Raw genomic sequence first — 26,160 nt, 5'->3', positions numbered from 1 at the left:
CCATGGTGGGACCCCCTGGAATCTCCAATACCAACAGCAGCCCTGGTGGACCCTGAGCAGAGACCAGTTGGATCTCAGAACTCTGCCTTCCAATAGCCTGAAACACCAAAACCCCATGCGGGGCATGTGTCGCTGGTCTGCTGCGCTCAATCTTGTGACTTGTGGGACTCAGAAGGTCATCTTGGTGGTGGGGTCATTGTTCCATGGGGGCCTTTGATCTAAATCATTTCCTTCATGTCTGGATTGGAGGGTGGTATGCCCCTCCTCTCATGAACTCTGCTCTGGGAAAATAAAAGGGCAGACAGAGGACAGCAGGCAGAGTAGAGAGCAGCAGAGACCGCCAAGGTAAAGTCCTTTCCCAGAGCCCCTGGCATCTGCTCATCACCCTGAAGCAGAGTGACCAAGCTTGTGACCTTAGTGACCTGGAGCACCAGACCCCAGACTCCCCGGCTGAACCTACTCTCCATTTCACGGGCCCTGGCTCCATTTGGACTCGATTCTCTGCTAACCCCAGTCCAGCCCTGTCTCCCAGCTGGACTCAAGCTGAATTCCTCGCCTCTTCCAGATGCTGAAGCCGCTGCTGCTGGTGCTGTCCCTCCTGGCCAGCCTGTTGCGTGCCGCCCCTCGTGAGTTGTGTCTTGAGCCCTCCCTGTCTCTCTCTCTCTCTGACCTTCACAGGCCACAGGCTATGGGAGAATGTGGAGGATCCCAGGGATAGTTGCTCCTGTACAGGGAGGAGCAAGCCAGGATGCTGAGGTTGTCCCCTTGTCCTTTTGCAGGCCCAGCTGAGCAGCGAGTGGGCATTGTGGGAGGACAGGAGGCATCTAGGAGCAAGTGGCGCTGGCAAGTGAGCCTGAGATTAAAGTCCAGTTACTGGATACATATCTGCGGAGGCTCCCTCATCCACCCACAGTGGGTGCTCACTGCGGCACACTGTGTGGGACCGTGAGTTTGCCTGGGCCTGACACGGGGGTGCGGAGTGGGGTGGGGGGTCAAGATTTCTCCCACAGTCCTCAGTGTTCAGAGCCTCCCAAACAGGGCTGTATTCTTCCAGGGACATCCAAAGCCCAGAGCTCCTCCGGGTGCAGCTTCGTGAGCAGCATTTATACTACGAGGACCAACTCCTGCCTGTGAACCGGATCATTGTGCACCCCAACTACTACTTGGTTCAGACTGGGGCAGATATTGCTCTGTTGGAGCTCAAGGACGCTGTGAATGTCTCCACCCATGTCCACCCCATATCCCTGCCTTCTGCCGCGGAGACCTTCCCTTCAGGGACATCATGCTGGGTGACAGGCTGGGGTGACATTAATAATGCTGGTATGTGTCAGGGATGGCTGCCAGCTAGTTGGGCAGGGACTAGATTTCACCCAGCCCCAACATTGGAGGGTGGACAGGGGTTCCCAAGGCTGGCCAGTCCCTGATGAGCTTCCCCCAAATGCTGCATCTCTTTCACCCCAGTGCCCCTCCCGCCGCCCTATCCCCTGAAGGAAGTGAAGGTGCCCATTGTGGAAAACAGCCTCTGTGATCAGAAGTACCATACTGGCCTCTACACAGGGGACAACATTCGCATTGTCCTTGATGACATGCTGTGTGCTGGAAGTCCTGGGAGTGGCATCTGCCAGGTGGGTCCTGTGTCCTCCCTGGTCCCCCACCCCATGCAGTCTCCATATGGAGTACTAGCCCCTGTCTTCCCCAGGGTGACCTAGGGGGGCCGCTGGTCTGCCAAGTCAAGGATGCCTGGCTGCAAGCAGGTGTGGCCAGCTGGGGTCTGGGCTGTGCACAGCCCAACCATCCTGGCATCTTCACCCGGGTGACGTACTACTTGGGATGGATCCACCACTACGTCCCTGAGAACTCCTGAGCTGCTTCCAGGTCAGAGGAGAACCAGGCCCTATTGTCTTGAACTGGATGCTTCCTGCCCAGGTGGAACCTCCACCTTCCTGTCCTTCTGCCTCCCCTGTCCCTCTGAGCCCCTGGCCACCCCCATCCCTTCTGCTTCCCACCCCAGATGGCCGCACAGGGTACTCATTAAAGTACATGCAAACAGCTATGGGGGTTGCTCTCCTCATTGTGGGTGTCACTGGGGGCAAATGGAGTACCTTGGCCAGGCTGTGATGCCCTTGCTGTGGGGTCCTAGTCACGTGACTGGCATACCGTAGTGGGGTTGGGCCTCTTACCAGGCCCTGTCCCCGGGACTAACCTCTTTCCACACAAGCTCACTTTCAAAACGTATTTTAAACACATTTCAAACAGACGCTTGTTTGCTGGGCAGTGGTGGCGCACGCCTTTAGTCCCAGCACTCGGGAGGCAGAGGCAGGAGGATCTCTGTGAGTTTGAGGTCAGTCTAGTCTACAAAGGGAGTTCCACGACAGCCAAGGCTGTTATACAGAGAAACCCTGTCTTAAAAAAAAACCCACAAAAACAAACATGTGCTTGTATAATATATGTGCATGCCAAGGTGCGAGTGTGGAGGCCAGAGGACAACTTTGGACAGTCAGTTTTCTCCTTCTACTTTTTTTTTTTTTTTTTTTTTTGGTATTTTTTGAGACAGGGTTTCTCTGTGTAGTTTTGGTGCCCGTCCTGATCTTGCTCTGTAGACCAGGCTGGCCTCGAACTCACAGAGATCCGCCTGCCTCTGCCTCCCGAGTGCTGGGATTAAAGGCGTGCGCCACCACCGGCCGGCCCTTCTCCTTCTACCTTTACGAGGACTCTGGGCATCCAACTCAGGTCCTCAGGCTTTGACAGTCAGCACCTTTACCCACTGGCCATCACCTTGCCTTCGTTCATGTGAGAGACATCATGTCCTTAAGACATGGAGAACAGCATGGACACCTTAAAAGACCCATGTAGGGGCTGGAGACATGGCTCAGAGGTTAAGAGCACTACTCTTCCAAAGGTCCTGAGTTCAATTCCCAGCAACCGCATGGTGGCTCACAACCATCTGTAATGAGATCTGGTGTCCTCTTCTGGCCTGCAGTCATACATGTTGTATATACATAATAAATCTTAAAAATAAATAAATAAATAAATAAAGACCCATATAGAGGGAAGCCCGACTCACTGCAGCCGGCCCAGGAGATAAAGCATGGCCAGTGCACCCCCACCCTCTGCAGGTATTGCTCAGCCATCTTCACCCTGCAGTGGCAAAAGGCATCTCCTTTGTCTCATTGACGGCTCCGTGACTGCCCTGATAGGAACTCCTTGCCATCCTGCCTTCTCATCACACTCTGCATAGAGTCCACGTCATTACTGCCTCTGCTGCCCAGAATCCCACGTGGTGGGGCCTGGGGGTGTAACTCAGTTGGTGGTATTTGACTAGCAGGCAGGGAACCTTGGCTTCGATCTCCACCATCAATATAAGCAAGTGTGGTAGTACACCCCTGCAATCCTGGCACTGGAGAGGTGGGAGCAGACCAAGAATTCAAGGTCATCCTTGTCTTCAAATTGAGTTTGAGGCCAGCCTGGGATATGTGAGACCCCATCCTAAAAGAATAAAGCTCAAAAATAATTTCGCCTGGTGTGGCACACGCCTTTAATCCCAGCACTCGGGAGGCAGAGCCAGGCGAATCGAGGCCAGCCTGGTCTACAGAGTGAGATCCAGGACAGTAAGATACCAAAACTATACAGAGAAACCCTGTCTCGAAAAACAAAAACAAAAACAAAAAATTCATGCAGTGGCACATCTGGCTGTTAGAGTGGACTTTACTTTGAGGGGCTCTCAGTTGAGGCTCTTGGGATTTGGGTGTTCATGGCTATTCTTACTCACACAAATGCCTGTTTCTGGAACATTCAGCTGAAGGGAGCTGTTGGCTGGAGAGTGGGCCTCACTGGAGCAGCCATTCCCTGTTGGAATGTCACTTATGTTTCACAATCATATGCAGCAATGCTGCCCCTTTGCCCCCCTTGTCTTGATTCAGCTGCTGTATTGGAGGTAACATCTGGTGTCGGGTGACATCCACGACTTTACAATTACTGCTGAGGGCTGACCGTTCCCTTGCTTGGGTAGAGCCCTCATCCTTGATGGGGAAATGAAGTCAGTTGTCTCATCCAGTGCTTGGTACCATCTTTTGGTGGTGGTGCTGATGTGTGTGTGTGTATGTGTGTGTTTGTGTGTGTGTGTGTGTGTGTGTGTGTGTGTGTGTGTGTGTGTGTCACACTCTTAACTGCTGAGCCATCTCTCTGGCCATCTTCTTAGTTTTAATTTTTAATGTCAAACATAATACACATCCACCACAAAAATAAAAGGTAAAGCTGGAACTCGGTCCCTTGTTCCTCCATGCCACCCATCTCACTCTCTCAGGGTCACTGTGGATCCTGCCTGGTAGGTGATGACACTCTGTCTGATAAGTGCTTTTAGCCATCCTTCAGTGGAGGCCATGCAGGGTCGGAGATGGACCAGGATCCTAGTGAGAAGCATCTAGGGCCAGGCAAGGGGTGAGGAGGAAGGGTGGGAGGGGAGAGCAGCCTAGCCTCCTGATGGGCTTTCTCCTTATCTGACCCTGGCAGAGCAGCTCTGCTCAGCTCGGAGTCAGTTGACAGATAAAAGTGGTCACTGGCTTCATCTCCGGCCATGGGCTGCAGGGGTCAGTTCTGAGAGCTTTCAGGGCAGGGTCCAAACCCTCTGTCTCAGCCAGAGGCCAGTACCCAGCTGAGCAGGCTACTTTAGACAGATGTAGCTCTCAGCTCTGGATCAGTTATGGGAGACTCTGGCTCTCTCTCTCTCTCTCTCTCTCTCTCTCTCTCTCTCTCTCTCTCTCTCTCTCTCTCTCTCTCTCTCTCTGTGTGTGTGTGAGTGTGTGGAGTGTCTCTAGGGCCAGGCTGCCTGTCCCTTTGCTTTTCTGCCAGGTGGAAACAGAACTCACTCACTCCTGTCTTGCATGGATGGAGCTTTAGTCTGGATAGCAGACCTGGAGTGAGTGTTGATGGAGCCGGGGAACAGGGTTGTATGCAGGTGGGGAGATACCAAAAGCAAAAGGAGGTGGGACAGGTAAGGGTCCTGGAGTCCTCTCCTGTGGGGACCTGGGGATAGTTCAGAGGGTCAAGACTCAGGATCTGATTCTGTGAAAACCTGAGTGACGCCAGGCTCCTTGGGTTGGCTGGGATAGTCCTAAGAACACGTGGTTCCCTTCCCTGCACTGCCTGCCCTATGTTGGGATGAACTGGCAGGCAGGTCCTATGTTCTCAACAGTCCCCTCTGAGGTATGCAGCTCCCCGAGGGAGGCCAGTCACACGGGGTGGGCTGAGAGCATGCTTCTTTGACACTAGGTCAAACATTGAGCATGCTCTCTTGAGCCGCAGGACAGGTGGGCACGAAGCACGCACAATTTGCCCTGTGATGTCACACATCCCGAAGAAGGAATGAGCCACCCTCTACAGCCAGTTTCTCTACATCCAATTGGGGACTCCTTACCTAAAAAGTATCAGGGAGACCCTCCAACCCTGGCCTGTGATTTGGAGCTGGGAGAAGTTCCTGACTCTGGCCGCACCCCTGGGTCAGCTGACCATTAGGCTCCAGATAGACCAGAAGCCCTGCACAGGGTTCTGATTCTGTTTACCTGGGGTGGGGTCAGGAGACTCCAGGCTGGATATGAGAACAGGGACACAGAGGAGGATGTGCCACCCTAGAGGGCTGGGCCTCTCTGAGGAGCCTTGGAGGCTGAGGATCTGGAGAATGGGAGAAGCATGCCCTGAGAACCAAGGCTGCAAGGCCTCCTCTCCACACTGGGGGAAGAGAAGCCTGCCCGGGCTGTAGTGGGGACAGCTGGGCCCCATTCTGTTCCTGTTATTTTCCATGTCCTTGAACTCTGCCCTTGCTGCCAAGGCTGGGTGTAGCCTTTGTGTGAGACAAACGCAGTTGACAGCTCCTCCCTGTGGTGTGTGTGCAACAGGATCAGGTGGGGAGCCTGTATCCTCCTCCCTCCAGACCTGCAGCAGGGGTGAGGCCATTCCTACCCCACCCCATGCTGGCAGGTCCTGGGCGGGCAGGGGGAGGGGGGGTCCTGTCTCTGCTGTGGGCAGACACCATGGCTCTGGGGCCCCGTGGCCTCCTACTGCTTCTGGCTGTTCCTGGTGAGTGAGCTGGCTTGGGGTATTTGTATTTGTATCCTGCTCTGGGGTGGGAGTGGGCCTGCTTCCTCCCAGGCCCTTCCCCTGGATCCACCTTATGTTCCATCAGCTGGAGCTCTGAGAGCATTGGGAGCCCTGTGGAGGGATCTGGGTGCTTTGAAGTCTGAGCTTAGGGGGAGCAAAAACCAAGTTCTTCATGATGGGCCTCTGCTCTGCCTGGGCCCCACAACTGGTTAGCTTGGCCATTATTGCTGGGGACAGTGGCTTGGAGTGTGGGTGTGGGGGACACCCATAGGCCCAGACCCTGGTGAGACCCTCCTCAGGAGGACCTAGAGGTTGTGAGGGGCAAGGCTGGGGCAGTACTCAGTGCCTCCCAGCTGTTGTTTATGGCCCATGGCTGGTTCCACTCTACCCTGGGCTTAGGATGGCAGCTGGCCAGGCCACTTCCACCTGGCTAGGCCCCACCTATCCGGCTAGACCCTAGCTTTAGCTGCTCAGGGCAGGAACATTCACCTTAGGGCCACCCTGGGACATTGTGGGGACAATGCTTAGGCCCACGGGACCAGAGTCACTCCCATGGGCAGCTCCCTTAATCCTTCTGTCTCCATCCTTCAGGTATCTCTCAGGAGGCTCTGCAGTCAGGTATGTGCCCAACAGATGTTTCGGAATTAGAGACCGGTCCTGGCACGCAGACCACAGAGGGACAGTCTGTGGTGGGGGAAGGGTGGCCTGGTCTGGGGAGGCCATGTACTCAGCACGGGCATCTCTGGTGTCCTGGCTGATGGAGCACAGGCCAGCCTCACCTGGGAAGCTGTACCTCTGCACCTCCTCTGTATCTTCGAGAGCTACTCTGCATCTCTGTGCAACCTGCTGGCCCTGCAGTCTGCCCGATTCTTCTGCTGATGTTGCTCTTGGGAGAGAGACGCGGGGCATCTTGTTAGCCTTCTTTAGGACTTACCTGGTGTTCTGGGGTAAGGGATGCAGTCTGCTTCTATTTCTTCTATCAGCGTGGACCCAATTTCCGATTTCACTCTGTCGTACAGACTGAGAGTGAAGCCCTTCCCTGTGGGGTGGCCTCTGCTTTTCATTCAAAAAATGAAGGTGAAATTTACATCAAATTTAGCCACGATACAGTGTAGCATCTGGTGGCGTTTAACACATTTCCAGTGTTTTGTGATATTATGTCTATCTAGTTCCAAACATTAGTCTAAAAAGAAACCCCATTCTCACCAGGGAGGCACCCCTCCCCACCCCATCCTCCTGGGTCTTCATAGCTCCCAGGACTCTCAGCCCTTTCTCAAGCCCTCAACTCCAGGCAGTAAGCTGCTTGCCCCAGTCCACCAAACCATCTCTCTAAGAGGCCTGCTATACCCTATGGGGAAGTGTTCAGACACCAAGATCCCCGGACTCACTGCTTCTAAGGCAGTGGTTTTCAACCTGTGGGTTGTGACCCCTTCCGGGGTCATACAACCTTTTCACAGGGGTCGCCTAAAACTATCTTCATATAAGATATTTACATTGGGATTCCTAACAGTAGCAAAATTACAGCTATTAAGTAGCAATGAAAATAATTTTATGGTTGGGGGTCACCACAACAGAAGGAACTGTATTAAAGGGTCGCAGCATTAGGAAGGTTAAGAACCACTGTTTTAGGGCATTGTCATTTCCTGCACCCACAGTGCTTCTGGGGGGGGAGGGGAACCAGCAGGTGGGGAGGAGAGACATTGGGATTCCCCAAGATACTAAGGAGTGGGAATCATGGAGGTCCTAGAGGGGAGGCATTGGGCAGAATGCCAGTCTCTGGGATTCCCTAGCCACCCATGCCTCCTCTGGATCAGGGTGTGGCCAGCCCCAGGTTTCGCATGCAGGAAGTCGAATTGTGGGAGGCCATGCTGCCTCAGCTGGCACATGGCCATGGCAAGCTAGCCTCCGTCTGCGGAAGGTGCATGTGTGTGGAGGGTCCCTGCTCAGCCCAGAATGGGTGCTCACAGCAGCCCACTGCTTCTCTGGGTGAGTGACCTGAGGAGGCCTGACTGCCTGGGTTTACGGGGCAGTGACAGCAAACAGCTTAGCCTGTGACTCACATCCTTGCGTCCAAGATTTCCTCTTCAATAAAGAAAACCACACTGAGGTCCACCCACCTGAAGTGGCAGTGTGCAGCCCCAGCGGGGGTGGGGGTCCCCCCTCCCACATCTGCCAGTGCATGGCAAGGAGCCCTTAACCACCACGGATCTTGAGAGTGATCCTGACCACCTAACCAGCGTGTATTTGGGAGGTATCCTAAACCTAGTCAGCGCAAAGCGCTTCTACGTATCTTGCACGATTCTGGAACTGCTGTTCCCTGTTTTGGGACAGTTGCTGGCCCCCAGCCTGCTGGACACCTTCCAGCCAGAGGTGGCAGGACCCCAGGCTGCTGTCTTGGGCTCTGAGGTGTGAGGCACTGCCAGGCTCAGGCCCAGGGTACACAGTAGCTGTTTCTGTGCCTAGAGCTGAGGACAAGTGGGACATTGGATATTGGCAGAGGTGGGTGGTGGGGAGGTTAGTCGTCGTTTAGGGGTTCACTTAACATCTCTCCCCACTTCCCAGGTCTGTGAACTCATCTGATTACCAGGTGCACTTGGGAGAGCTCAAGATCACCCTGTCTCCCCACTTCTCCACTGTAAAGCAGATCATCCTGTACTCTAGCCCCCCAGGACCACCAGGGTCCAGTGGAGACATTGCCCTGGTGCAGCTGGGCACCCCTGTGGCCCTCTCCAGCTGGGTCCAGCCTGTGTGCCTCCCAGAGGCCTCAACTGACTTCTACCCAGGGATGCGGTGCTGGGTGACAGGCTGGGGCCATATACGGGAGGGAGGTAAGGAGCACTTTCCGAAACCCGCTCCCATGGGGTAAGAGATGGCAAGGGCCACCTGGGGGCAGGGTGGGGGGGCGGGGAGCAGGAGGTACTGGTGCTACCACTGGCTCCTAGTGGCCACATCTGTTCCTCCTAAAAGCCAATCACATATTGGTCTCTGCCAAGATCCACAAGTCTGACCGACAGACTGGGGTTGACAAGGCCAGCACCGGGTCGAGTGGGGTGGGGTTGATCACTGCAGGAGGGATGTGCCCGCCACTTGCTCACTCCCAGCACTGTAGGGCTGGTTATTCAGCTTCCTCCTGAACTTTCTTTTTCTCTCAGAGCCTCTGAAGCCTCCGTACAACTTGCAGGAGGCAGAAGTCTCTGTGGTGGATGTAGAGACCTGCAGCCAGGCTTACAGCAGCCCCAACGGCACCATCATCCAGCCGGACATGCTGTGCGCCCAGGGCCCTGGGGACGCCTGCCAGGTGAGCTGGCTGGGAGCACGGCGGGATCGCACAGCCTGAGGCATGGCGGGGCTCCCCAAGTCTTTGGTATCCCATCCTCATTCTGACCCGGCCTGCAGGATGACTCTGGAGGGCCACTAGTCTGCCAGGTGGCTGGGACCTGGCAGCAAGCTGGCGTGGTCAGCTGGGGTGAGGGCTGCGGCCGCCCTGACCGGCCCGGTGTCTACGCTCGAGTCACTGCCTACGTGAACTGGATCCATCGCCATATCCCACAATTGGGGGGTTCGGGAATACGAGGGCCTGCCTGGATTCCCCTTCTGGCTGGCCTCTTCCTGCCCAGCCTCCTCCTGCTGCTGGTCTCTGGAGTCCTGTTGGTCAAGTGCTGGCTGGGGAAATCCTGGCTAGGCTCCACCTCCCACCCAACTTCAGACCTCTGACTCAGGTGTCACAACCCAAGTGGTTTTTGTTTGTTTTTCAAGACGGTTTCTCTGTGTAGTTTTGGTGCCTGTCCTGGCTCTGTAGACCAGGCCGGCCTCGAACACACAGAGATCTGCCTGGCTCTGCCTCCTGAGTGCTGGGATTAAAGGTGTGCGCCACCACCGCCCGGCTCCAAGCGTATTTCTTAAATAAGTTAGTGTTTATTCAGCTTTGCTTTGCCCCTTCCCTCCCCTTATCTTTGACTTAGGAAGCCAAGTTTTCTGCATCAGATTATTGCGACGTTGAACCTGAATGTGTAAAACAGATGACAAAGCAAACGGATGGCAGATGAATGTCGGGGCCAGAGGCCTGGGATGGAATGGGAAGCCCCGCTCAGTTGGGACTGTGATGTCTTATTGCACGGGCCAGTACTCCTTGGTGATGTGGCCCTTCCCAGGGTCACCGAAAGGTTTCTAGACCATCTAGGAGGATGGAATAGGGTAGTGTGAGAGGAAGAATGCCGAGTGATGGACAGGAACAGGACTGTGAACGAAGGTGAGATGGGATGTGGTGGCTACAGGACCAAGTGTCTGCCCACCAGGGCACAAGGGGCTCAAGCGCGTGCTCCCTATGGAACTCTGTGTCATATGGATGGATCTGTGGTGCCCTCCTGCCCACGAGGAGTTTCTGGTCCTTCCCAGGATGTAGCCTCTCCTCTTGAGACTAACTGACCTGGTCCTGGTACGACTTCAGATGGTGGTGGTTAAAACTCAGAAAAACCCAAACCTGAATCACCACGAGGGAGGCTCGTGGGGCCCGAGGCTGCTCCTGTATCATGGTGCAGAGACTGAATGTCTGCTGCCTCTCCCGGGATGACATCTCCGGGTCCCTTTGCCTCAGTAGGGCCTGAGCCGGGGTCCACTCATGGCCCTGACTGGGGTTACCACCCTGCAGGGAGCCACCAACCTGGATGCCAAATCCCTGTGTATACGCAGCCCAATCTACACAGGCTCATCTCCACTGTTATCTGGGGCAGGGGTGGCTGGGGGAGACCCTGGTTTCTTCAAGGGGGTCTGGGGCACAGTGAGGTACAGTCCTTGCCCTTTCTCTGGGGGGTCACCAGAGGGCACAGAAGGTTCAGTTTCATGGTGTACAAGAGGCACTACAGCCCCCGAAGAGGAAACTCTGGGTTCTGGGGTCACACTTTGGTCACTGTCCAAGAAAGAGTCTCCACCAGGTCCCACCATGTCCAGAGGCTCGAAGGCAAAGTTGGGGACAGTCAGGTGCTCTGCTCGGCAGGAAGCCTGGCCCCAGCGCTCACCCTTGGCTACAGGGTCCCCTCCAGTGCCTGGGCCCTCTGTGGACTCTGGGCAGTCCCTGTGGAGGGCAGCCTCGCAGGACGGGGTTCGGCGCCTCAGGGTAGTATTGCCACCTTCGGCCGCAGGGGGCCGGGAGGAGCCTTCATCCTCAGCGGGAGGGTCAATGGAGATGCAGGGGGGGCTCATCTTCTTCTTCCTCCGTGCTCCGAGAGCGGGCTCAAGCTCTGAGGCCCGGCCCCTTCCCTCCCCGGACTCTAGGTGGCTGTCTCCACTATCCAGTTCCACAGAGGGCCACCGCTGTGCATCCGCCCGGCCTGGTTTGTCCAGGAAGCTCTGAGCATCCACACTGCAGAACCTGTGTGGGTCCCGCCCACTGCCCACTGCCCCTTTGGCAGCAGGGGAGGCTGTTGGGGAGGCCTCTGGGCTGGGGGGCTCTGTAGCAGGCCAGGGGTGGGCTGAGCTGGTGATGTGGCTGACCTCCTCATCTGCCGGGTCTGCTGCTTCAGCCTCCTCTCCTCCCGGGGCGGGAGGGCGGTTAGAGATGCAGCGCTGCCCGAAAGTGTGCTTGCGAGTACGGACACTGGCAGGTCGTGGGGAGCCCAGAGACACCTGCCTCGTGGAGGTGTTTTCAGCAGGCTTTGTGTGGTCTGGCACGCTGTCTTCTCCAGGGTCATCAACCTGCCCTTCCAGGGACTCGGTGTGCATGGCCTCCTGAAAGGACACAGACAGCCAAGTTAAAGACCCTGCCTAGCACCCAGCAGTCAGGCACTTTCTTTACCATCAGGGACCCTGGAAAGGTCAAGGTTGGCAATACCCAGGGTGGCTCTCACCCTCCAGGCTGGTGACTCAGGGTTGGGTGGGACCAGGAGCTGTCCTGACTTTAGCCTTACCCACCGACCTGTGAGACTTCAGAGGATGAATTTGCTACACTGTGGGCACATGGAGAAGAGGCCTGGGGGGGGGGGGGATCTGAGCTCCAAGACAGTCTTCCAGGGCCCAGAGAACTTTACAGGGCCCAGGCCACTTCCTCACTCTTGAGCCCCACATACCCAAAGCCCAACGTGTACCCCAAGAACAGGAAGTTCCCAAGAGCTTCCATATTGCAAGAGGATCTTGTGCCAGGTAGTGGGAACTGAGGGGAAGGGCAGGCAGAGGCTATGGACCAGGCTGGGTGGTACAGGCACATTAGCCACCGTGGGGGCCTGAGGCTTCTGCCGAAGAAAGGGACTCGGAGTCCCATGAGGGGCTCTGCTACCACAGCTGGCCTGGTGATGCTGAGCCACCTGGCTGAGGACTCACCCAGCGGAGATGGAAAACGCCAAGGATACACGCAGGACACGTCCTCTGGGGCCGCAGCCTTGCTAACCACTCCGAATGGGGAAGAGGGACCCTGGGGAGCCCCAAAGTGTGGGATGAGAGTTTCCCTTACCTGTCTGCAGAGTATCCGTGAGAGGCTCAGAGAGCGGGGTGAGAGGGCATGAAGGGGATCGCTGACCCTGGCTGGAGAGGATGCAGCCGACGGGACCTGGAAGGAGGCACGGGGCTCCAGGGGCGGCGAGTGAGCGGAGGTGACCGGGCCTGGGGCGGGGATGCATCTGAACGGTGTGGCCTGAGGACTTGGCCCCCACCTTTCCTCCATCCATCCCTCCCTGCCGCGTTGTCCCGTTGCCCACCCGCCCAACCTCCCAGCCCAGTCCAGTCCCGCTGCCCCGCTGCCCCCGCCAGCACCCATACCCAAAGGGACAGTACCGGTGTAGGTCTCCATCTCCACCTCCTGCAGTGGGTGAGGGTGTGGGGCAGCGGCAGGCGCCACGGGCCGGAACATGTAGCTGTCGTTGGGCAGCGAGAGCATCCTGGACACAGACACTTTACGCACGACCAGGAGGTTTGGAGTGTCCGGCTGGGTCCCCGGGCTTTCCTGTGGTGAGGAAAGCTGCTCATCAGCCCCTCAGTGCCCCCCCCAGAAGCCCCGGGACCACCCTCGGCCCCCCAGGAAGCCTTACCTGAGCTCCAGATGGGGGCTGGGCTGCGGAGCCCTGAGCCATCTCCAGCTCGATCTCGGCATCCATCTCGGCATCCTCGCGGGCCTCCTTGTTACTCTCCTCCAGGTGCTTCATGAGCACGGCCACCACCACGTTGACCAGCACAAACTGGGCAACCAGCACGAAGGTGACGAAGTAGACGGGCGAGAGGGCGGGCAGGTAGCTGAGGCAGTGCTTGTCCTCACGGGCGCATTCCCGGAGTGTGTCCTGGGGCGGGCAGCAGGGTGGGTCATGGCTCCGTCACCCCCGCCCCCGTCACCCTCACCCCTGTCACCCCCGCCCCGGCCCCCGCCCGTGGGAGCCAGGAAAAGGGGCGGGAGGAGCAGCCCCGCCATTACCTTCATGATCCCGTTCCAGTTGTCCCCCGTGGACACTCGGAACAGCGTGAGGAAGGCCATGCCAAAGTTGGTGAAGGTAGCGTGCCTGCTCAGGCCCTCACAGGGGTTGTCCTCGCTGCACTCTGCAAGGAAGAGTCCCGGCCCACTCAGAGCACACTCCTGCCTCGGTGGGACTGGGGCAAGGTCAGCAGACGACGTCCCATGTGGGACTGGCTGGGGCGTGTGTGTTTGGAGCCTGGGGCCCAGGCCCCTGTTCTGCACAGACTTGTCCTCTGCAGACAGCACTAGCTGAGTTCCTAAGCACCCCCAAGCCTTAGTCGTGGCCTCTCTGCTTGTGGCTGGTATGTACCAAGCCATGGGGTTCTCTGGGGCACAAGGTGGCCTGGCTGCCAAGCCTGGCCCCCAGACCTGTCTTGGTAGTCTTGGAGGCAGGGAAGAAATGATATGTAGACACTTGAGGTGAACGTGTGTGATGACTGAGTGGGAGCCGTGCCTGGACTTGGCTCTCTGGGTGGGCAGACAACATTCTGTGACAACCTGCATGGCCTCTGTCCAACTGGGGCACACGAAGGCCCTAGAAGATCCCCACAGCTAGTGGAAGGGCCAAGCAGTTCCCAACATGCCCTAGCCTAGACAGAATGAGGTCTCAGACTTGTCTGCTGTAATAATACAGAAGACCCATCGCTGGCAACCTTTCCTGGGGACAGTGTTCAGGGTGAGGCATGGGGATGTGCCAGTATGTGCACGTCTTCCAGTGCACACATTCACCCCCAGAATGTGGCCCTGCCTGGCTGGCTTGAGTGTGGTCACGTGCATCACACATCTGGGAGCATGCTTCTAAGTGGGCTTGTGTGCACAGGTGTGTACCTGCTTTAAACAGTGGGCTGGCAAGGTGGAGGTGAACAGGCAGTCTGAGGACACACCACAAGGCTCGTGGACTACTTGGTCTAGGCCAGTACCCTGTACTCTCTATAAACCTATGGGGAGGTGTGGTGGGGTAGACACAGGAGCCACCTCTCTGGGGACCAGCATCACCTTGTGGGAGAGGCACAGAGTGGCCACACTCACCTAGTCTCCCAAACAGCTCCACTCCCAGGGCAGCATAGATAAAAAACAGGAGCATGAAAAGAAGACCAAGGTTCCCTACCTACACAAGAGAGAAGTGAGACAATGTCAGCCCCGTGCTGGCCTGCTCTGCCCTGCCCCACCGTTCCCCGCCCGGGGACGAGGGCCCAGCTACAGATCCACCTCCGCCTTGTGGCCTTCCAGGGCCTAGGGCATCTCCATCCTCAGAGGATCTCTGTCCCGGCTCAGCATCCCTCTGCAAGCTAGCTTCTGTTCCCTCCATGGTTCCCAATGCCTGCTTTGTTCTCTCAATTCCTCCTGGGAGCTGCTCTACCCCCTGCCTAGCCCTCAAGGCCTAGAGGGGTCCCACTCCAGGGGTCGTGCCTCCCACATGGAAAGGACACCTCAGAGTCCCAACACTGGGTTGGTGCTCGGTGGACAGGAGCGTCAGCAGGGCATCTCATACAACCACCCGTGAGAATCTGCCAACCCTAGCACCTGCAACACCCTAACGCCAGCATCTGCTCCAGCCCCTATTCAAGGCATTTCCCAGGCCTCCATCACTGACCCCGTGGACAGTAAACATGGTATAAGATGACTCAGATACAGCTCCAAATGCTGCTGAGGCCAGCATGTGTCAGGCTGGATGGAGACAGGTGGTACAGAGGGCTGGAGAGTGGGTGCATGGGTGTAAGGGATCACATGAGCCAGAGGTGGCAGTGGGCAGAGTAAGTGAGTGGGGAGCTGGGGGGATGGGAACATGCTGAGTTGGTGGTCTGTCAACTGGAGGATGGGCACCGGTGCAGGGGTCGCTAGGCCACAGGTTGGGCTGTGGAGCATGTGTACAAGTCTTCCAGTGTGTTCCTGCTTGGTACAGACTGGGCTACAATCCCCGGGATAGGAAGGACCGGGGCAGGGCTGAAGGTATGAATTCAGGATTCTGGTCTGCATGGGCTCAAACGCCACCACCAGAGTCCTCTGCCCATTGACAAGCTCACCTTGGACCCCGCTGGCCTCACTGCGGCCCCTTACCTCCCGTGTGCACCAGCTAGGCAGGCCCTCGTCACTAATGCTCTCGCCCAAAGCCTGAGGCCAAGGTGGGATGCCCTCTCCCAACCTCTTCCAGACCAGCCAAGCCAAACATCTGGGCACGACCCTGGCCTCAGGACAGAGCAAGCAAGCAAGGGGACATGTGCCATGCCCTCCCTGAAGCCTGTTCCCCTGAAGGCTTGTGGTGGCCTTCAGGGGTGCTGGACTCCAACCTACCTGTGGCAGAGCTTGAACCACAGTATCCAGCAGGGCACGCATGCCTGTGGCCATCTTCAGTAGCTTCAGCACTAGGGCAGGAGCCGAACGTCAACAGGGCCAAGCTGACCCAACAGCCCGGGGGTCCCTGAACACGAGTCCCCTTCCCTTCCTATCTACAGTCCAGGGTTCTCTCTGGCTGCAGATGTCCCAGGCGTCAGCTAAAGATGGAGCCTATCTGTAGTCCACTTCCTACTGGGTCTGGGGCCTCCTACTGACAGCCTAGAGAGACCCCGGACAGGGCACACAGAGGCCACCTACCACGGGCGATGCGAAGCACGCGCATGATGCGGATGATGGTGGGGTTGATGGGCAGGGCAGCATTCATCTCAATTTCCTCCAGCGCAATGCCCATGATGGACAGGAGGACTATGGCCAAGTCCAGCTGGTTCCACCTGGCCAGCCATGGGTGAAGCTTAGTGTGGCCATGGCTTGGAGCAGCTGCAGCTCACCCCGAAGGGAAAAGAGCCTTCTCCCTACCACCTGCAGCCTGTCCCAGGCCACCTGTGGCCCCGACCTGCCCTGCCTCCGAGACCACACACCTGTCCTTGAAGAACCTCCGGAACCCAAAGGCCACCAGCTTCAGGGCAGCCTCGAAGACGAAGACAATGGTAAAGACGTAGTTGCAGTACTTGAGGGCCTCATCCAGAGACTGGGGACAGAGGAGAGCTGGCTGAGGTGCCCTGGGGCTCCTCGCTGCCCCATCTCCTTGCTCCCTGAGTGCCAACTCTATGATGCCGGTGGCATGCCCGAGGTCATCACCCAACAACCCCGTGAGCAGGCTGAGGACTTTCGGAAAGGGAGGGACCAGGCTATTTATTCGCTGTCCCCTGCCCCGATGGATAGATGGCATTTTCCATAGGCCAAGTGTATTTCCACCCAAAGACTCTGCTGTAGAGAACCCGTGCTCCCTGAGGGGTGCCCAGAGGGAGGCCCTTCAGCAAAGACAATGGCCCTCAGGCCTGAGGTCCCCGGCTAGCCCCTGTTGCATTGGTGGCCACATCTGCAAGGCAGGGCCCTGGTGAGTTTCAGCCCCTAGTCTTGGGTTGGAGGAACACAAGCTCCGCATCCCTCCCACCCCTGTTGGGGGCGGGGGTTCTTCCCAGTCCAGCCCCCTGCCTCTGGCCACCTTGGGCTGGTTGTAGTGCTCCATGGACATGGTGATGACATTGAGGCAGATGATGAAGGTGATGAAGAGGTCCAGGTAATGGCTGGTGCACAGCGAATGGATGGAGCGGCGCGTATGTGAATAGTCTGCGTAGTAGGGCCGGCGCTGGGCCTCTGTGGAAAAGGGGGACCACTGAGCAACCTGGGTGCTAAGGGACTGCCTGTGCAATCCCCTCCCACCCTACTTTGGCATCCAAAGGCCCTGTCTTCATTTTGGAGTACTAAGTGTGTGGACGGACATGGCTCAGGCTCATGGCTCAGTCACCTGGCTGGGTGGCCCCTGAACCAGTCCCAGGTTGGAGGAGGGAAGATCCTTTTTAGAAAGGCCTGTTCTGGTCAAGAGGTACCTTTGAGTCCGCGGTACCCAGGGAGCAGGACTGGGACCCCCAACAGTGTCCAGGAGGGATGAGCCGCCCCAGCCTCCCTATCTGAGTGCCTGCCCAGACCCCCTTCTTCAGTGGCTTAGTTTGGGGAACAGAGGGACTGTCCTCTTTGCCAACCACGTGCTGACACTGGGGTCTAGACATCTTGCTGCTAAGGTAGAGGCAGCTCCCTGTCTGGGCTCTGCAGGCTCCACTTGGACAGAGATGACATACAAGCCATCCCTGGCCTTCAGGCTTAGCTCTTCCCAGCCTCCAAGGGGCCACCAGTGACCACTTGTGGCCTGGGATGTGTACCCCAGAGAGCCCGTGGCTGAAGTCAGGACAGGAGGCCACCTGGGGTACCCCTCCCCACATGCATCCCCACAGGTTTATCTACACTAGATGCTGTGCCTGCTTGCAGCAGGCCTCTTGTGGGAGCCCAGTGTAGTTAAAGGGTCCCACTGGTGAGGGTTCGAACCACCCTGCACCCCAGAACCCACCGCGGCCTAGAACCACACACAGGGGCTGAAGGCCAAGGCCTGGAAGAGCAGGGTCTGATGGGCAACCATCCCACCCTGGACCCACATGCTTCTCAGCCCAACATGCACTCATTAGCAAACTCAGCTCCAGGCAAGCAGCCAGGGGGGCCGACAGCCAGCTGGGACACCAGAAGGAGCAGCCAGGAGCCCTGGAGTACAAGGATGGACCTTGTCCCCTGGGTACAAAGAGACGTGTGTACATGCTAGCCACGAGGAGGGCCAAGCAAGGGCAGGGGCAGCAACATGAACACTGGCGGGCAAGCCACTGGCCTTCCTCCCACCCCCTGGCAGCGCCCTGGCACTTGTGCCCACCCTGAGGTGGCCCCTGGAGGCCTAGGACACCCATCTTTCCCACTGCAGCAGCAGCAACAGCAGCAGTAGCAGCAGGCTGAGCATGCAGAGCAGGGCAGGTACCTGGGTTGGGGAAAGTGCCTGGAAAAACAAGGACATGTCTGAGCGGTTGTGGTGGGGACACTGTGTGGGAAGAAGCCCTCCTTGCTCCCAAGCTAGGGCCCACTGTCCTGTCTCTCCAATTCATCACGAGGGGTCTGAGAGCGTCCCCTCTGCCTCCTGGGCCCTCACGGGGTATCCTGAATCCTGTCATGGCGGGGCACCCCAGCTGCTCACTCCAGTTGGCCCCTCTTCCAAGGCCTGGCCCCCCATGCAAGGTGGCCACGTGCAGAGCCGTCTGGGCGGGGGCCTGCAGGCCCAGAGCTGGGCGCCACGCAGCATGCGTCCAGGTACCGACCCTCCACCTTGGGGGCCGCCTTACTCCTGCGCCTCCTCTCCAGGCGCCGCAGCCGTTTCTCCTCACGCCGCCGCGCCTCCTCGGCCTCCTGGTGCTGCCGGCACTTGTGGAAGTTCTCCACCACCACGCCCACGAACATGTTGAGCACGAAGAAGCTGACGATGAGCAGGAAGGAGATGAAGTACAGCAGCATCCAGGGGTTGTGGTTCTGCACGGGCTGAGGCACACAAGAAGGGGGGTCCCTGACCATCCGCCCACCTTCCTGCCCAGAAGCCCTCCCCGGGACTGGCCTGTAGGGTCAGACAGAGTGGCCTGCACCGTGGCGGGCCAAGTTCTGGGGAAGGTTTCTGAGATGACCGGCCCCCAATCTCAAAAGGCAGGCAGGACTGGCTCAAGGTGACCCACGAGGGCCGTCCCAGACTTGCGCACCTGCTGGTCAATGCCCACGGCATCAAGACCATCGTACATGATGTTCACCCAGCCATCCTTGGACGACAGCACAAACAGGGACATCAGCGCCTGTGAAGCAGGGTTAAGGGTCACCGGCAGGGTAGGACTGTAGCCATGTCCCCCTACACCCCTAGATACCTCCAGAGCCACACTGCACACCGCCCACACCTACCTGACCCAGGTTGTCAAAGTTATACTTCCGCCTCACCCAGCGGTAGTGGGCGGCATGGCACTCGGCCTTGGTGGTGATGTTCCTGGTATCTGCGCCCTCGCAATAGTAGAATTTGCCCTTGAAAAGCTGACCGGAAAGAGCTGTCAACTCTGGGGGGTCTGGCCCAATCCCCGGCCCACGGACCTGCCTACCTCAAGGCCTCTTGGATTGCACACTAGACGTGCTGACCACCCACCAGGGAGGACAGGACCCACCCCCGCCAGTGGGGAGCGGAGGCCCAGGGTGGGGCAGACCCTGGACAAGCCAGGGCCACACACCTGCACCCCGAGGATGCCGAAGATGATGAAGAAGGCGCAGCAGATGAGGACGATGTTCCCGATGGGCCTGAGCGATGATATCAGCGTCTCTACAACCAGCTTGAGGCCTGGGGCTCGGCTGATGACCCTGCGCCCAGGCAGAGGGATTAACGCCGTTGGGCGCGTCTAAGAGGGCAACCAGCGGGCAGAGGCAATGGCACACGCAAAGGTCCTAAGGGGATGTGACTGTGCGGCTGGAGAGCCATACCGCTGGGGCCAAGGTGGGGCTGGGCTTCTGGGTCCTCTCTGGATGTATATGGGTGCCCCCCCCACCCCCTACACCCCCACCTCAGAGGCCGCAGGGTCCGAAGCAGGCGCAGCACACGCAGGACACCGAGGATCTTGGCACCGCCCGCCGAGGCCATGGCCACGATGATGTCCACCAGGGACACCAGGACAAGAAGCCCGTCCAGCACATTCCAGCTGCTCTGCAGGTAGGCGTGTTCACCCCACAGCAGTCCCAGGGCTACCACCTTGGGGAGGGACAGTCATGTCCAGGCTTGGCAGAGGGTCCCCAGGACAGGGCAGCGTGGGACGGGGACCCGAGGGGGAGGGGAACAGCGGTACCTTCACCATCATCTCTACCACGAAGATGGCTGTGAAGATGTAGTTGGAGACGCTGAGGAAGGCCCTCTCCTGCGGGGAGAGACCAGTGGGAGGTCCAAGTCCTCCTGACCCTGTCCCACCCAGAGGGCCAGCTGCGTTCAGGGACTCACGGTGCTGCCCGGGTCGATGTCTGGCCTCTCCAAGGCAATGGTGATGCAGTTGAGGAAGATGAAGACCAGGACCACGTGGTCAAACATCTTGTGCGCGATGACTTTCTGGCAGGAGACCCGTAGCCTGAGGAGGCAGCCGAGGTCAGAAGACCCCCAAACAGACTCGGTGTCTAGTCTCGCTGCGCGAGGGGACGTGCTTGGCCGTGGGTGGATTAGTCTGGGCTCACTCTACCTTCCTGGTAGGATGCAGCCTCAGGGGCTGTTGTTGGGTTGAAGCCAGCTCACCTGTTCTGCGGTGGGAAGAGGTACAGGGCCCAGGACTCCCGGCTGCGGCACCACTGAGGCGCGTAGGGTTCCAGCACTTTGTGTAGGCGGAAGCAGCAGCTCTGGGGACAGAGACGGATTCCGCGTCACGGTTGTCTCCTCTTGCTGCTTCCTAGCACCCGGCCACCCTGACCCTCCCACCCCGGGGACAGCCTTTCTTGCCACTCCCTGCCCCCTCCGCCTCACCCTCCCCACCTGGGCAATGGGAGGGTGGCCCTGCAGGGAGGCCAGGGGAGCGGAAGAGTTGACTGGCTCCTGAAGAACTATCCTCAGCCAACAGGAGCTGCTTTGTGTAGTGACCACCTCTTCTTCAATCCCAGGCAGTCCCTGACCCTGAGGGGGGCCTGTCCTCCAGGGGCAGGGAGCTCCGAACCTGGGTCAGACAGACTGACGCCTGCCCTGCTCCCTTCCCTTCCCCTGAGAACCACACTGAGACAGGAGCTGAGATAACGATGGGCCTAGGGAGCACTCTGCCTTTGGTCACTCCCAGAGAAGCATGGAAATGGCTCTGAGTACGCAGTCCATGCCCCACCTTGCTTCACCCACTCACATCCTCTATGTCGTCATCAAACTCAGCGGCATCCTCCTTGTGGCTGTCGATGCGCAGGAAGAACTCGCTGGGCAGGGCCACCATCTGCCCGTTGCAGTCATGGAACTTTGCGGGTAGGAGGGCAGCAGGCCGTGGGGGGCACAGGTCCAGAGGGCTGCGGTGGTCCAACGACTCGGCACGCCGCAGCGGGGTGGTGCGGGGCCCAGGCGAGGCTCCCGGGTGGCTTCCCGTGCCGGGTCTGCCATCCTCAGCCTCGTCATCTGTGCTGCCCTTTCCCTCACCAGAGAGCAGAGACTCACGCTCCCCACACTGGCTGCGGCGTTTGAGGCTGGGTGCGCGGCCCAGGCTGTTCCAGCTGGAGCGCCGGCTGCTCCCAGCGCTGTTGGGGCCCCATGGGGCACAAGGGGAGCTGCGGAGGCTGGCCTGGGGGGTGGCAGGGAGTGAGCAGACTGGCGCAGGCCTGAGGTTCACCACACACCCCCGTTTCTGGGATAGGAGGAACTTTCCCAAGGTATTACTGTCAACTGCCATCATGGGTATCTACGAAACACTTGTGGCACGCCTGGCCACGCATGGCTACCCCACCTAGCAAGTACTCTGCCAGGGCACTACCAATGTTCTGTTTTTGGGTAATACCTGACTCAGCTGGACATGGTTAGTGCAAAAGCCCGGGATCGGCCAGGGCTGGCAAAGTGTGACTCTGAGCAGGCTCTGGATTTGCAGAGGCCCATAGCCCAGGTCCCCTGTAGCTTTCCACACCACTCAAGGAATCTCCAGACTCATCCTCACCTCCAGGGTCTCACAGGAGCTGAGCCTTGCTCTCCTTGGCCCCTCTCTGTCTCTCGGGGTCCCTTGGCAACCGACGTGTGCCAGGCTGTGGTAAGTGACTCAATCCAGGGACTCGGATTTCTCCACCCGACACACCTGTCTCATGTTCCTCCTCTCCCCTGATTACTGCCCTCAGATATCTCCTAAGCTCCTCCACGTGGTCTAGCCGCTGCCTCTGTACACCCGGGGGCCCGACCCTTCGCAGGGTCTCAGAAGCCACAGGAACCTATCACCAGGCACTCCGGGTGTGAACAGACGTGAGCTGCCAATGTCCTCCATGACCCATGGACCCTCAGCCTGGCCTGCCTGTCAGCTTCCCAGGTTACTTTTAAATGGCTTCGTCAGTTCCCTTGTTTCTCGGGTGTGCCCTGTGCTCGGCCAGCTTTCATCTTCTACTGTAATTCTGCACAGCTGTAACCAGGAGCGATCAAAACACACATGCACTCCTCTCTCAGGTCTCCGGGGTCATCTCCTGGGAATAACCACCCTGGCTTCCAGGAACAGAATGGCCCCGACTCTCAGTCTCAGAGAGGGCTGGGGTGTCACGAGGGCCCTCCCTTATCTCAGGGGCTGGGGTTGGTCCCTACCAGAGACTTCTGGTCCCCTAGTTGGGGGTCCACAGAGCCACTGCTGCTGTGCTGTGCGTCCAGGAGAACATGGGCCACGTCCAGGTGTGGGGAGCTCTTGGGAGTAGGCATAGGCGTGGCCGCTGTGTGCGTGATCAGAGGAGGCGGCAGGCTGCCCCGGCCCTCTAGGTGCCCATTAGGGGTCACAGCCAGCGAGTACATCTTCATCTCTAGGGGTGAATGAAGGGGCTGTCTCAGCCTCTGGAGGTTCCAGCAGTAGGAACCTACCTGCCAGAACTCGGCCTCAGTCTATACCAGTGGGTCTCAACATTCCTAACGATGTGATCACCCTTTAATGCAATTCCTCATGTTGTGGTGAGGTGACCCCCAAACATAAACTTATTTTTGTTGCTATTTCATAACTGTAATTCTGCTACTCTTATAAATTTTAATGTAAATATATGATTGCAGAATATCTGGTATGTGACCCCTCCCCCCCCACAAAGGGTCACGACCCACAGGTTGAGAATCACTGGTTTACACCATCTAAGCACACACCTGTGCTTTGAAGATCTCTGAGCTTATCGAAATCTTCCTCTAAGTGGGCAGATGTCTTGTCCTCGTCCGTGTCCGACCTGGTGGCATCACCCTGAAGCCATGCAACACAAGGTTCAGTGTGAAGTCCCCACAGCAGGGTCCTCTGCACCCAGCCCAAGCCATCCGCTTGGGAGCACAAGGTGTGTGTGTGTATGGGCCTAGAGGTTGCAGGGCGAACATGTGGCGGGTCTGCCGAGGCGAGACTGCCTCCACGCCAGGCTGTACCCTGTCAAGCCCTCACCTCTGCCTGGAAGCCTTCCACCAGGATGGCTACCAGCAGATTGAAGAGCACGTAGTTCCCGAAGGTCATCAGGGCCACAAAGTAAAGGGCAGCCCAGGAGGAGGTAGAAGCCATGCCGTTGTAGAGGACCACGTTCCAGTCTTCCTGTGTCAGGATCTGGAGGGACACGTTTGCAGGGCTGGAAGCGGCGCTGGTCCCGCAAGGAGCCCCTTGCACCTCCCTGGGGATAGAGCCAGGGCTCTCCACAGTCCCTTGGCTGTCCTAGGGACACCCGGGGCTGGCTGTACCTGGAACACAGTGACGATGGCCCACAGCAGGGAGTCGAAGTTCTTCCTGTCGGGGACGGTGTCTCCAGAGTCCGTCTTCAGGCTGAACTTGCAGCCAAAGAGGTGCATTCCCAGGATGCTGAGGGGGGTGGGCACTGAGCGGGAGGGGCCCGGGACCCCCTCTGCCTGAGTTAGCTACCAGACACACCACACTCTCGCAGTAAGGGCCAACCCTGGGGCTCAACAGTTTTTCTACAGCTGAGAAGGCTTTAACCATTAAAGGGGTGGGCAAAAGGCCACCACAATGCCTTTGGACAGTGGCAAGGACGTCCGGTCTCAGTAGCTTGTGGGATGCTCACTCTCCCACTCCCCCCCCCCCCAAGTGGCAAGACTGGCACACAGAAGGCACTAAGCAAACCCCACTAGAAGCCTGACACCATTCCCAGGGCCCAATTGAGCTCTCCCACCTGGGGACCCCACAGAGCAGAGCCCCACCCGCCACCATGCCTAGTGTCCTAACTCATGTCAGTGCTGCCTGAGGGAGCAGCTTGGGCCCCACCCACCTGAAGATGAAGATGAAGAGCATGAGTAACATGCAGAAGGTAGCCACGTTGTCCATGGTCCTCATGAGCACCACCAGCTGCCGCCGCAGGGCCGGCAGGAAACGCACCAGCTTCAGCACCCGCAGCAGCCGGAATGTGCGGAGCACGGACAAACCACCGTCCGCCTGGCCCACGATCTCCCAGACGCTGTGGGCCGGGATCATAGTATGAGGGTCAGGATGGCCAGTCTGGGAGCGACCATAGCCTCTGTTTAACCCCATAGCGGGGGGCAGGTCCAGCTGCATCATGGTACCCTGGGAACTAGAGTAACCCCATCTGCTGTGGCTCCCGAGCCTCAGGGAAGCTCTGGCTCCCAGCTGTCAGGGAACCTGCTGACAGGGTCTTCTACCCTGGCCTTTCATGCCTGGCTCATCCGTATGTTCAATTCATCCCTTCCAGGTACAAGACCCTACCCTCTGAAGGGATATGGACCCAGTCTCAAGCGTTCCATCATTCTGTGCTTATTTTGCTTTTGCAAATGCCACTTCCCACCTCAGGACCAGTATTCATCTGCCCATAAGCTGGCCCCCACCACAGGCTGACCAACTGTACAGCCTGGACAAGTCTCCAAGGTGGGGATTAGACCTGATGATCTATCACGTGAGTGAGCAGGGTCCTCATGTCTGTCACCCTGCCCACTGTGAATTCCATCGTCAGCCTTCCAGCCATGGCAGGCTGTGTTCTCTGCAGTGTCTACTGAGGCTCCCTAGCCCTCTGCCCTGGGTGGGGATAGGTCCTACCTGATGACAACAACAATGCCATCAAAGATGTTGTAGGGGTTCCGGATGTAGCCCAGCGGCCCACAGGCCAGCAACTTCAGCAGCATCTCCAGGGCGAACATGCTGGTAAACACGATGTTGCTTATCTCCAGTGCATTGGTCAACTCATCAGGCTGTGGGTCAGAAGAGGTGGTCAGGACCCATCATGGTTCCTGCCCTTTTCGGGGCACAGAACCCAGAAGTCAAAGCAAAGTCACTACATCAAGAATGCAAGGGACCAACAGCGACCCAGCCTCTTAGGAAGAGCTGCCTTCTCAGGAAAGGAAACAAAGATCCGAGAATGCCTCCTCTAGATACACAGCCAGTTTATCAGGCTCCCCACCCTCACCCTCCACTAATGATTGCTAGACACAGTGCTGCCAAGTCTCCCAAGACACCCCTTCCTCTGCAGGCCCTGCAAACAGGATAGTTCGGAGACACAGTGCTGGGGCCCAGGATGGGCTATGGAGCCACCAAACAGCAGCGTTGGTATCTACAATCTCACCCACCTCTTCCTCTGCAGAAGGCCTGGGCATGAGTGTGCTGACATTCCTGCCTGTATAAGAGCATGTGCATGCATGTCTGCCTACACCTGTACCATTGCGACCTGCATGTGTGCATATGCACGTACCCCTGCATGCTGGATAGGTCTGTGTGTGTGTGTGTGTGTGTGTGTGTGTGTGTGTGTGTGTGTGTGTACTCTAGCACAACTGGAGCACAAACATGAATGTACTGTACTGGACACCTGATATGTGGAAACTTGCCCAAATCCTCATACTTGTGTGAGGTATGCACCTGCCCCCACCACAGCTGAACCGATGTCCATGTTCACAGGTGAATCTTGTGTGTACAGTGCAAATGCATGTACACTAGCCTCTGTGCACATAGGTGAGCCTTGAGCAGGCACAATGTACATGCATATGAGTAATTTTAATGCACACAGAATCATGCGAGTGTAACATGCATTTGTGCACACTTGTGTACATGTGCATAAGTGACCTGATACCTGCAGTGTTTGCACATAGGTATGTACGCACGGGGTTCTTCAAGATGGAGCTGATT

At 57.9% G+C, this 26,160-nt stretch overlaps 3 protein-coding genes across 6 annotated transcripts in view; 2 read left to right on the top strand and 1 right to left on the bottom strand.

The window, feature by feature from the left end:
* The first annotated feature begins 296 nt into the window (after window positions 1-296).
* LOC102914947 (tryptase beta-2-like) lies at window positions 297-2,050 on the top strand. The gene is made up of 6 exons (XM_015997533.3): window positions 297-345; window positions 566-626; window positions 780-945; window positions 1,055-1,320; window positions 1,462-1,625; window positions 1,700-2,050. Exons 2-6 carry the CDS (start codon window positions 566-568, stop codon window positions 1,862-1,864), a joined length of 822 nt encoding a protein of 273 aa, XP_015853019.3. The 5' UTR covers window positions 297-345; the 3' UTR covers window positions 1,865-2,050.
* A 3,924-nt stretch (window positions 2,051-5,974) lies between these two features.
* Tpsg1 (tryptase gamma 1) lies at window positions 5,975-9,998 on the top strand. Its single transcript, XM_006978957.4, has 6 exons — window positions 5,975-6,072; window positions 6,685-6,711; window positions 7,908-8,079; window positions 8,656-8,921; window positions 9,246-9,391; window positions 9,490-9,998. The coding sequence occupies exons 1-6, from the start codon at window positions 6,027-6,029 to the stop codon at window positions 9,805-9,807; spliced, it is 975 nt and encodes a 324-aa protein (XP_006979019.3). The 5' UTR covers window positions 5,975-6,026; the 3' UTR covers window positions 9,808-9,998.
* The window catches only part of Cacna1h (calcium voltage-gated channel subunit alpha1 H), a 59,530-nt gene continuing 43,358 nt past the window's right edge, over window positions 9,989-26,160 (bottom strand). For 2 of the 4 annotated variants that reach the window (XM_006978802.4, XM_076577524.1), the window contains exons 11-35: window positions 25,081-25,232; window positions 24,302-24,487; window positions 23,760-23,877; window positions 23,473-23,628; window positions 23,193-23,283; window positions 22,656-22,864; window positions 21,241-21,663; window positions 20,652-20,752; window positions 20,367-20,490; window positions 20,218-20,286; window positions 19,939-20,123; window positions 19,612-19,738; window positions 19,295-19,420; window positions 19,102-19,191; window positions 18,697-18,889; window positions 16,986-17,137; window positions 16,399-16,508; window positions 16,118-16,251; window positions 15,818-15,888; window positions 14,555-14,633; window positions 13,487-13,608; window positions 13,110-13,355; window positions 12,856-13,024; window positions 12,536-12,684; window positions 9,989-11,817 (exon numbers count right to left, since the gene is read on the bottom strand). In XM_006978802.4, coding sequence (XP_006978864.1) covers window positions 10,789-11,817; window positions 12,536-12,684; window positions 12,856-13,024; window positions 13,110-13,355; window positions 13,487-13,608; window positions 14,555-14,633; window positions 15,818-15,888; window positions 16,118-16,251; window positions 16,399-16,508; window positions 16,986-17,137; window positions 18,697-18,889; window positions 19,102-19,191; window positions 19,295-19,420; window positions 19,612-19,738; window positions 19,939-20,123; window positions 20,218-20,286; window positions 20,367-20,490; window positions 20,652-20,752; window positions 21,241-21,663; window positions 22,656-22,864; window positions 23,193-23,283; window positions 23,473-23,628; window positions 23,760-23,877; window positions 24,302-24,487; window positions 25,081-25,232 — 4,611 coding nt within the window. In that variant the 3' untranslated portion in view covers window positions 9,989-10,788. Of the gene's footprint in view, window positions 11,818-12,535; window positions 12,685-12,855; window positions 13,030-13,109; window positions 13,356-13,486; window positions 13,609-14,554; window positions 14,634-15,817; window positions 15,889-16,117; window positions 16,252-16,398; window positions 16,509-16,985; window positions 17,138-18,338; window positions 18,357-18,696; window positions 18,890-19,101; window positions 19,192-19,294; window positions 19,421-19,611; window positions 19,739-19,938; window positions 20,124-20,217; window positions 20,287-20,366; window positions 20,491-20,651; window positions 20,753-21,240; window positions 21,664-22,655; window positions 22,865-23,192; window positions 23,284-23,472; window positions 23,629-23,759; window positions 23,878-24,301; window positions 24,488-25,080; window positions 25,233-26,160 lie in introns of all 4 variants that reach the window. The other 2 variants (XM_015997530.3, XM_076577523.1) reach the window with 2 other exon arrangements.

This window comes from Peromyscus maniculatus, chromosome 8, assembly GCF_049852395.1.
Source record: "Peromyscus maniculatus bairdii isolate BWxNUB_F1_BW_parent chromosome 8, HU_Pman_BW_mat_3.1, whole genome shotgun sequence".
Lineage (NCBI taxonomy): Eukaryota > Metazoa > Chordata > Mammalia > Rodentia > Cricetidae > Peromyscus > Peromyscus maniculatus.
Note: the sequence above shows the minus strand (reverse complement) of the source record. Positions and strands in the feature narration are given on the sequence as shown.

Bases quoted from the DNA above. Each gene is read 5' to 3' on its own strand.
- Tpsg1 (XM_006978957.4), top strand. From the start codon at position 6,027: ATGGCTCTGGGGCCCCGTGGCCTCCTACTGCTTCTGGCTGTTCCTG. The intron at 6,073-6,684 runs GTGAGTGAGCTG...TCCATCCTTCAG, and splicing joins ACTGCTTCTGGCTGTTCCTG to GTATCTCTCAGGAGGCTCTG. The intron at 6,712-7,907 runs GTATGTGCCCAA...CCTCTGGATCAG, and splicing joins TCAGGAGGCTCTGCAGTCAG to GGTGTGGCCAGCCCCAGGTT.
- LOC102914947 (XM_015997533.3), top strand. From the start codon at position 566: ATGCTGAAGCCGCTGCTGCTGGTGCTGTCCCTCCTGGCCAGCCTGTTG. The intron at 627-779 runs GTGAGTTGTGTC...GTCCTTTTGCAG, and splicing joins CCTGTTGCGTGCCGCCCCTC to GCCCAGCTGAGCAGCGAGTG. The intron at 1,626-1,699 runs GTGGGTCCTGTG...TGTCTTCCCCAG, and splicing joins CTGGGAGTGGCATCTGCCAG to GGTGACCTAGGGGGGCCGCT.